The sequence below is a fragment of the Carcharhinus amblyrhynchos genome, chromosome 10 (assembly GCF_965287045.1).
Source record: "Carcharhinus amblyrhynchos chromosome 10, sCarAmb.v2.hapA, whole genome shotgun sequence".
Taxonomy (NCBI): domain Eukaryota; kingdom Metazoa; phylum Chordata; class Chondrichthyes; order Carcharhiniformes; family Carcharhinidae; genus Carcharhinus; species Carcharhinus amblyrhynchos.
The window spans coordinates 65,386,398-65,397,259 of NC_137333.1; the positions used below are offsets into that span (position 1 = coordinate 65,386,398).

Sequence of the window (10,862 nt, forward strand, 5' to 3'; positions counted from 1 at the left end):
TGGCAAAGGATTGCACTGTGAAAGGTAGAACCCTGGAAAATACTGAACATCAGAGGGACCTTAGAGTGCATATCCACAGATCCTTAAAGGTAGCAGAGCAAGTACGTAAGGTAGTTAAAAAGGCACATGGGATACTGTTACTTGATTAACAAGATATTTGATTTTATTAACCGAGGCATTGAATACAGATAGCCAGGAGGTCATGTTGCAACTGTGTAAAATGCTGGTTAGGCCACAATTGGAATACTACGAGCAGTTCTGATACCAGTTTGTCAGAAGGATGTCATTGATGATGAATATGCTGGGACTGTTTACCTTGGAGCAGAGAAGGTTGAGAGGGAATCATGGAGGTGTACAAGATTATGAGGGACATAGATATGGTGGAATGGAGGGCACTGTTTCCATTAGTAGAAGGGTCAATAAAAGGGGCAAAGATAAGAGATAGGAGGTAAAAGATTAAGAGGGGAATGGAGGAAAAACTTCTCACTCAGACGATGGTCAGAGTCTGGAACTCACTGCCTAAAAAGGTGGTTGAGTCAGAAACTCTTGTTACATTTAAGAAGCATTTAGATATTTACTTGTCTTGCCATGATCTCCAGTTTATGAGCCAAGTGCTGGAAAATTGGATTAATGAAATAGATCTTTGTTGACAATGAAGACGGTAGACTGAATGGCTTGCTCCTGTGCTATAAATGTCTTTGAATCAGACAGACAAGGGCAGCCAGGCTGAGAGAACTAGAGGCTTCATGGCGGTGGCTGGGTTCCCTAATCCCCAGTGTAATAAATGGCACTCATTGCCATTAAGGCGAGTGAGAACTTTCATAAACTGCAAGGATGTACACTCAATAAATATGTAGATTGCCTGCGACAACGGGACACAGATTCTCCAAGTTTGTGCCCATTACCCTGGAAGTTCACATGATGCTTACATCTTGTGACACTCATCGTTACCAAGGCTGCTCGTGGCTCTGCAAGATGGGTGACAAGGGCTGTCCCTTGAAATGGTGCTGATGACCCCACAATGTCACCCAAGAGTAGAGGTAGAGCAAGGTACAACAGGGATCATGCCTCCACAAGGGCAGTGTTGGAGAGGACCATTGGGCTGCTCAAGGTGCACTTCAGGATGGCTGGACTGAACAGGGGGAGCATTCCAGCATCTTCCAGAGCATGTCATAGTTATCACATGCTGCAGCCTGCACAACCTGGCTGTGGTAAGGGGGGACCCAGTGGAGGCTGAGGAAGGCAAGGCAGCTCCAAGGGCCTAGGAGGATGCTTCCAGTGATAGGCCTGAGGAAGAGACTGGGGAGGCAGAGAGTGAAGACGTGGAGGAACTGTGAGGAAGGCTGGGACACCAGGGATGATGCTTTGATCCTGCAAACCTTCAGCTAAGCTTCCAAGGAATCGATGCTTCCTCATGCCAATGGTACAGTCTCTAACATTAAATGTTAAATCAACCAAAACCCCAGCACCAGACAACACCATCTGGCTACAAGTCTATGCTGCATCTAGCACCCATCACAACCATCACGTCACCTCAGCCTATTAAAGCAATGTTTTGTTATTCTAAATGAACAAAGAAAGAACATACAGAGCTGCCAAATAGAACACAAATTTCAAGATAATGAATGCAAATAATGACAGTCTTGATGAACTCCTTTTGTGCTCAAGATGCCTTCAACTTACATCTGGAGGTACTGTGTCCCCATTGGACCCGGCACCTGACAGATTCCCACCCCACCGACACTGGAATGTTTACCAGCAGTTATACACCACATTAGGTGGGCCTTAATTGCCTGGCTAGCATAATATCATGCGAACAACGTGATCTTGGCCGGGAACAGATTTAACATTCACCTCCAGTCCTGCCAACTTCACACGCACTCCAAACGTAAAATTCAGGTCTTGGATTTCCTTTTATAACATGTAGCTGTGCTGTTCAAACTTTGTGTTTGTGTACCTGGTTAGAAATCATGCAGATAACTCTCTAAGGGATTCCATGCACTCTAATCCCCATTGTTATGTAATTCCTGTTATTTTAATGTCTGTTACATGAGATTATAAAATATTGTTCTGTCTACAGAGAGCATAGTTCTGTTGGTGTTTTAAGCTTAATTATATCTGCAGGTAGATGGCGTAATTGGTGCCAAAACAATCTTATCCTTCCATCTTTGGGTGAGAAGGGAAATTTTCAGGGTTTGCCTTCATGGAGAGGTTATTTGTTAGAATCAGATTTCCTATTCTCACACATCAGGTTGAGGCTTTAGCTTCCTGTTATTTATTAGCAGCAATGACTTTTATTTTTCAGAGCCTTATCTATTCTTTTTACAGTAGAGTTAATTGAGTTTTGGCATTCAATGGTTCCTGACACACAACTAAATATTTAATATGTTTCTGTGGCAGATTGGAGGCCTCTATCTAGAGGGATGCAGCTTTGATGGGAATCGACTTTCAGAAAACCAGCATGATTCTCCCAGCGTGTCAGCTGTGCCCCCCTGTTATATGGCCTGGATTCCTCAGGTACTAATTTGTTTCAGGCCTAAACCTTTAAGCTCTTTATCCATCTTAATCAGTAATGACGAAGACTATTTTAATGCCAGGTCCCACATGAAGCATAACCTACCTTTCTTTCTCAGATGCCAATCAACTACTTTCCAGTAGTTTCTGTTTTAATTTAGATCAGTAATACGGCATTGGGCAGTAATTTTCTACACATCCATGTTTGAAATATGACTTAATGAGGTTTAACATTTGCAAGGCAGTGTGCATTGCAACTTAACTGACTGTAAAGATGGTGAGAAGGTACCTACAAAAAAGGTACAGAACCATCTAGTAAATGATCAACCAAACATTTTGTGACCTCGAACTTGCCAGTATCATTGTATAATTATCCTGTATATTCTTGTTTCCAGTGTTTTTTCTGCTGAATAACTTAGGTAAAAATATGAAGTCCTGTTCTAGACCAAGATTAAGTTTGAATCTAAGTTTGATGATGATGCAAAGCCAGGTGGGAATGTAAGCTGTGAGAATAACACAAAGAGGATGAAAAAAGATATGGTTAAGTGAATGGGCATTAAACTGACAGAGAGCATAATGGAGGAGCAGAAATTTATTCATGTTTGTAATAATAGGAAAGCAGATTATTGTTAAATGATGTGAAACTTGTAAATGATGTTCAGAAGAACTTGGATGTACTCTTACAAGGAATACAAAGTTACCGTGTAGGTGCAGCAAAAAGTAGGGAAGCAAATGGAATATCACAGAATCCCTACAGTGCAGAAGGGGGCCATTCAGTCCATTGAGTCTACACCAACCACATTCCCACCTAGATCCTGTTCCCATAATCCCACATATTTACCCTGCTAATCCCCTGGCACTAGGGTCAATTTAGCATGGCCAATCAACCCAACCTGCACGTCTTTGGATGTGGGAGGAAACCCACACAGACACAGGGAGAATGTGCAAACTCATAAGAACATAAGAAATAGGAGCAGGAGTAAGCCATCTAGCCCTTCGAGCCTGCCCCGCCATTCAATAAGATCATGGCTGATCTGAAGTGAATCAGTTCCACTTTACTGCTTTCTCCCCGTAACCCTTAATTCCCTTGTCTATCAGAAATCTATCTACCCGTGTCTTAAATATATTCAACGAGGTAGCCTCCACCACTTCAATGGGCAGAGAATTCCAGAGATTCACCACTCTTTGAGTGAAGAAGTTCCTCCTTAACTCTGTTCTATACTGCGTGTGTGTCCCCCTTATTTTGAGGCTGTGCCCTCTAGTTCTGCTATCCTTTCGAAGCGGGAAGAATCTCTCTACCTCTACCCTATCTAGCCCTTCCTTATCTTGTAAGTATCTATAAGATCCCAATGCCACACAGACAGTTACCCAAGATTGGAATTGAACCCGGGTCCCTGGCTGTCTGAGGCAGCAGTAGTAACCACTGTGCCACCATGCATATTGGCCTTTATAACAAAGGGATTGAAAGTCTTGCTAGAATTGCACAGGTGTTTGGTGGTGAGGTCACATCTGGAATACTGCACACAGTACTGGTGTCCCTATTTAAAAAGTATATGCTTCCCTTGGAAGTAGTACAGTGAAAATTCGTTAGATTAGTTCTTGGAAGGTTGTCCTATGAGAAAAGGCTAGTAAATTGGGCCCATACTGTCCAGAGTTTAGAAGAATGAGAGGTGATCCAATTGTGACATTCAAGATTTGGAAAGGACTTGACAGGGTAGACACTCGGAGGGTATTTTCCCTCTCTGGGAATCCAGATCACAGGGCCCAGACTCAGGACAAAGGGCTGATTATTTAGGATTGAGATTAAGCGAAATTTCTTCAGTCCAAGGATTGTGAATCTTTGGAATTGTCAAGCCAAAGTTTATGGATGCTCCATCATTGAACATTGAACATAGGCTGAGAAAGACAGATTTTTGGTCCCTCAGGAAATCAAGGGTTATGGGACAGGCAGGAAAGTGGAATTGAGGCAGAAGATCAGTTATGATTTTATTGAATGTTGGAGCAGGCTCGTGGAGCCACATAGTCTACTCCTGCTTCTATTCCTTATGTTTGTTCATAATAACAACCATTATTCATTTTAATTCTAAAATAATCGAGGTCTACTTTGAAAAATAGTAATGGAAGTGCTAGCTTATCACCAGCTAAAAATGCAAAGGCAGAGACTCATGCAACAAGTAATTTTTCAATATTACAAAGATGTAATCATATTGCATGTTCAGAAGAAGACAAGTGTTAGAACAGAACAATTCTGTCACCTCGTACCTAGGAAATGTAATTGAGCGTATAAATGGAAAAGGATGGAAATCTGAAATAATGACAGAAAACGATGGTGAACAGAAAATTGACAAGCATCTGAATTTGGAAAGCATAGGTTAATTTTATCGCTGCTGATAAGTGATTTAACTCAAAATTGTCACTTTTCTGTTTTGCAGATTCATGGATCTATTGCACAAATCCAATATCTCTCATGTTTATTTCTATTGTAATTAAGTAATGTCAATTATATGGATGATGTCAAAATGGAGTACATATTCATGATATTTGTAAATTCTTACTATTAAGCATTGTATTAACTGAAAAGTGACAAAGCATGCAAGTAGTTTTAAAATAGTATAAGTGGTAGAAAGCCTAGGGAGATTAGCTCCAATATTCCTCCCAGTTCCCCCTTCACCAACAACCTGAGCAGTCACAATGCGGAGGAAGTCCGCTGTTTAGAAGAATGAGGTGATCTCATCCAGATTTTGTGCATCCAGCCCATGTAGGATGTTGCATCAGGAAATGAGCATAGAAGTATAGAAAATGGGAGCAGGAAGAGGCCATTTGGCCCTTTGAGCCTGCTCCACCATTCATTATGACCATGGCTGATCATCCAACTCAGTAGCCTGATCCTGTCTCCACCCCGCTCCCCACTTCACCCCAAACGATATCTAACTGCTTTTTGAAAACATACAAAGTTTTGGCCTCAACTACTTTCTGTGGTTGCAAATTCCACAGGCTGACCACTCTCTGGATGAAGAAATCTCTCTTCATCTCTATCCTAAACGGTCTACTCTGTATCCTTAGACTGTGACTTCTCGTTCTGGACATCCGCCACTGTCAGAAACATACTTCTTGATCTACCCCAAGTAGCCTTGTTTGAATTTTATAAATTTCTATGAGATCCCCCCTCCTTCTTCTGAGCTCCTGCAAATACAAGCCTAACCCAGCTCAATCTCTCCTCAGACGTCAGTCCCATCATCCCAGAATCAGTCTGGTAAATCTTCTCTGCATTCCTTCTAGTGCAAGAAATTCATTCCTCAGAAAAGGAGACCAAAACTGCGCACAATATTCCAGGAGTGGCCTCACCAAGGCCCTGTATAATTACAAAAAGATATCCCTGCTTCTGTACTTGAATCCTCTCACTATGAATGCCATTGTATCATTTGCTTTTTTACTGCCTGCTGAACATGACCTGTGTACAAGGACACCCAGGTTTCACTGCGCAGAAACTTAATATCAGTAAAAAGTTTGGCAATGACTTTCTGCCTAAAAGCCTTCTGGCTCCTGTTGAAGATCTTTGAGCATCATAACCTGCAGCCTGGCTTCTTTAGACTCATAAATCTGAGGAAGATCAGCCAGAAGACCTAATATCAGCTTCTTCTAAGGTGCTGCAAAATTTGCAGCCCTGCATAGCTCCAACTGGAAGCCAAGGTTGGAGAACCAAAAAATCCCCTTCCATCTCAACTCCACAATTGTCTTAGTCCACTACCTGCTATTTGTATAGGCCTGAGACCTCCTCTGTAATCTGACATAAAAGGCCAGCACCAGTCTATTAATCTAGAAACTCAACTAATGTTTTGGGGAATCCATGTTCGAAAGTAGTTGGTGGAATTTGAATTCAATAAAAAAGATCTGGAATTAAGAATCTATTGTTGACCATGAAATCATTGTGGATTGTTGGAAAAACCCATCTGGTTCAAAAATGTCCTTTAGGGAAGGAAATCTGCTGTCCTTACCTGGTTTGACCTACATGTGACTCCAGAGCCACAGCAATGTGGTTGATTCTCAACTGCCTCAGGCAACTAAGGATGGGCAATAAATGCTGGCCAGCCTGAGACACCCAAATCCCATGTATGAATTTAAAAAATGTGATTGATCTGCATATATCCTGGAAAGTCTGCTTTCATTTGTAATGGCGCTGCTGCATTAGGGTACTAAAAACATGTATTTCATTCAAAATTGTGGACAAATGTATCACTGGGGTGCCCACACCTTGGGCACCCCACCGTGTGTTTGTTTAAGCAACTCCTAAGTTTTAACAATCCTACCTGGCCTCAGACAAGTAATAGAAGCCAAAATATTGCAGATTCTGGAAATATGAAATAAAAACAGGAAGTTTTATAAAAACTGAGCAGGTCTTGCAGCATCTGTGGAGAGAGAAACCAGCTTAACCTTTTGAGTCCAATATGACTCTTCTTCAGAGGTATTTGAAGAATTCCTGAACCATCTACAGGCAGTATGTCCCATTCCAGCAATTTCTCCTCCCAGCCTTTCTAGGGCAAATCTGGTGTCTTTAGAATTCCACAGGACTCTTAGATCTGAGACTGCCCCTCCATCTTGCATTCTGTTTAGTAGTTCAGAGAAAAGCAGCACACTCCTCTCTGCTGACCACATACACTACAGCTTTTTGTCTTTTCTGATTGACTGCTCTTTCTTTCTAAAGCCTCAGCGACTGAAAGTCTGTCCACTGTCAGCCCAGCTACTCATGGTTTCGTTTTCAGCTGTGAAATATGGCCTATGCCTTTCTGTAGCCTTCTTTCACCATGGTAACCAAGTCACTCGGGCTTGTTGTCAGGCAGAAATCAGAGCAGATCATTTGACTCTGTTAATCTCCCATTTCATCTTGAGTTAAAGAAAAAGTCCAAAACATTAATCATCTCATAAATCTTGCATTCATTATCATGAAATAAATGAGCTGGACATTCAGTGCGGTCCCATTCAGGCCACTGACAGAAAAATAAGGCTGGAGGGCTAGGAATTACATTTCTTTGACAACAATACCCAAACCCTCGACCCCTACTCCCTAGAAGAACAAGGACAGCAGATGCATGGACACAGCACCAGAGCAAGTGCCCCTTAAAGCCACACAACGACTTGGAATGGTATCGCTGTTCTTTCACTCTTGCTGCGTCAAAGTTCTGAAACTTCCTCCCCAACAGCACTTGGACTTACTTAGATGGATGGCAGTGATCCAAGTGGCTCACAAGGATTTTCTCAAGGGAAATTAGAGATAGACAATAAATCCTGGGCTTGCTAACAATGCTCACATCCGAAGAATGAACGTTACATGGTCCAACCAGATGCGGCAATGAATATCTAACTAGTCATCCATCATATCCATTTAAATCTGAACCTGAAGGAGCAAAGATGAGTGCCTTACCAGGGTAATGGTCAGGGTGAGAAAGAGTAGTGGTTTTAATGAGTACCAGGATAAGATGGAAGTGAGAATGTGGTTAGGCAGATCAGTAGCTGCAGAGTCTTGGTGAACTGAGGTCCAAAGGCTCAACATTTGGGATTTTGAAATCCCAAAGTGTATATGATTTGGGAAAGTTTTTTCATGGGCAGACACAGAAGAATGTAAGATTTGGGAGAATGAAGGCATTGTGGATTGAGAGCAATACAAAGAAGTAATCAGAGTTGGCCCTGTAATTGAGGCTACTGTTTTTTTTTGCTGAAACAGCCTCCTTACTTTACTTTATGAATGTAGCAAATCACAGAACCTTTACCGTAATTCATTGTGCTGCCTACCTTCTGACTTCTCTGCTTCCAGTTGTGAATAATGTAAAAATTTCCCTCCTACCTCTTTGTACGCCAGACAACATATTTTTTAAATGTCCCTGAATCATCCAAATCACAATCCGGGCCATTGACTGCATCAACATGTATATCCATGTGTACACAGTATATCCAACACAAACAATCCACTCAGCATTTTGTAGTTTTGGTGTAGTGATTGAGTGTCCCCTTTCTCAAACTCATCCTCTCCTTATTTTTGGCAGGTGGAGGTTTCAGACCTTACAAGACCATCAGTAAATCCTATTAATGTTTGGAGAAATTTTGGAAGTGATGCAAGGTCCATCTGTTAAGTCAGTCTTCACAGAAACAATGGAATAGCTATACTCCTAGAAACTAATCCAGGGGAACACAAACACTGTTTAGCAAATTGCTCTGCTGTATGTGAAATATATGTGATATTTGAGTGACAAAAATTTTAAAATGTCTAATATAGACAGGGACCCACCACGGGGATGGGGGTGGGCCAGCCAAGGGCCCATTGACTTTTGGCAGGACCGAAGATCCCAGTGGCAGGCAGGGCTAACATCCCCAACCATCATTTGTGCTTCTACAAAAAAGGGGCTGAGTGAAAATAAGACCAGTCCCTTTGATATCTTTTCCAGAACATCAAAGAAGAACATAAGTGAACTCTAAACACATTTCTTAGGCTTCCCCCCACCTCCCCCACTTACTGAATAACCTGTCATACCTACTTCCCATTAATGTACATTTGCTTACATTTTAGAAATGTTTATCTGTAAAAGTGTGGAAGTCAGTTTTCAACCAAGGTCTTTTATGCTCTGACAGTTTACCAGAAAGCTGTGACACAAAAGGACATGTTGTCCAGGACTGTTCATTGTTTGCTTGCCTTTGTATTTCCTGTTTTGATCAAATTGTTAGTTCCTGTTGATTTATCTGGCTCAGACACCCAAAAAGCTGCTTGCTGACGATTTCACAAAACTCTTTTAGTTCTTTTATTCTCTCAGTTGTTTTTGGCTTTAGTAACTTTAAACTTAATTTTTTTTGCAGGGTGCTAATGGGCCGTACTCTCCTGAAGAGTGCATTTCATTGCCGATATATACCAGCGCTGAACGGGATCAGGTAGTAATAAACATTGATGTCCCGTGTGGAGCCAACCAGGACCAATGGATTCAGTCTGGGGCAGCTTTATTCTTGAAGAACCAGTAATTTATTCTTCGTGTTTTTCTTTGAAACATGAAATCTCAAATTTTAAAAATACAAAAGATTGTTAGTTTATGTATTGAAGGTCCTGTTGATGTCTATTTACTGCCTAGCATGTTTGGTACATTGTAGTACAAATTGCACCTGAATAACACTATTTCTGTTCAACTGAACTATTTGTGCTACAGAACTTTAATTAGAAATAATTGAAACAGTTCAGATTTCTGCAATTAATTACTACCTAGTTTCAGTTTGTTCTATACTTTATGCCTATTGATTGTTGAAAAGAAAATGTTGCTGAATGATTCTCGTCTTACATACTCTCAGGAATGCATTTTTCATTCTTTGTGATGGCTCAGATATTGCTTGTTCCCACTCTTATCATTAATTTTAAAGTTTAATGTTGCACAAGTTATTCTAGTCATTTTATGCTTTTATGAATGGCTACCAAAGATGAACATTCCATTGTGTTTTGTTTTTATCAGTGAAATTTAGATATCAGAATAAATAAATATATAGATTTGCCCTCTCTCATTCATATATTAATGTCACAGTTTATAGGACAAGTTGTCTGCGTGCCTGTTCAGGCAATATCACATTTTATAAAGCAGGCCTTGAATTCCAGTTAATTTATGTTTCATTTATGTTCCAAGATTGATGCCTTGCTTTAGAAATAATTGTATGAAGATAAATGCAAATGCCAAGGTCCAGCTCAAGACATGGTTCATCTTAGAAATAGAAATGCTCAATTTATATTATGAGGCATCTGCATATACTCAGCCAGCACCTCACCTCTGTGTGTCAAGGCAGCCCCTTACCAGTGTGTATCCAGGCAGCAACTTACTCAGCTGTGTCCATTTGGAGCTACATCCATTCTCGTCAATGCAGCACTTCATCTGACTGCGTCTGGGCAGCACCTCACCTCTCTGTGTCTGACTGGAACCTCATTGTCTGTGTCTAGCCAGCACCTCATTAGCTAGAGCCTCCCTATGTCCCACTCCTTATCTTGAATTTTTAATTTGCCATTGGGGGCGTTTTTTGGATTTTATCAATTTCAGCCTTTAAAATCAGACTTTGGGCTGGATTGTACATGGAGGTGGTGCACTGTTTACACAATGTGTAAAAGTTGCAACCAGCCCACCCCTGCTAACCCAGGAAGCCATAATCATAATTCATAGTCTTCTGGCAGCTAAAGTCCTGAGTTTCCAGTTTCTACCTCCATGTGGAAGGATGTCCTGCCTCCTAGAGCTGTCAATCAATCAGATGGATCAGCTGCCAATTCCAGCAGCATCACGAGTAATGATGGCCACTGTTGTGACTGCAGTCAGCCCCAACAAGGAGCCATGGAGGAA

At 41.3% G+C, this 10,862-nt stretch overlaps 1 protein-coding gene across 2 annotated transcripts in view; it reads left to right on the plus strand.

Annotated features, from left to right (window-relative positions):
• The window catches only part of dync2h1 (dynein cytoplasmic 2 heavy chain 1), a 546,351-nt gene extending 536,312 nt beyond the window's left edge, over positions 1-10,039 (plus strand). For both annotated transcript variants that reach the window (XM_080197215.1, XM_080197216.1), the window contains 2 exons: positions 2,401-2,517; positions 9,358-10,039. In XM_080197215.1, the coding sequence (XP_080053341.1) occupies positions 2,401-2,517; positions 9,358-9,516 (276 nt within the window). In that variant the 3' untranslated portion in view covers positions 9,517-10,039. The remainder of the gene's footprint in view (positions 1-2,400; positions 2,518-9,357) is intronic.
• Positions 10,040-10,862: the final 823 nt, after the last annotated feature.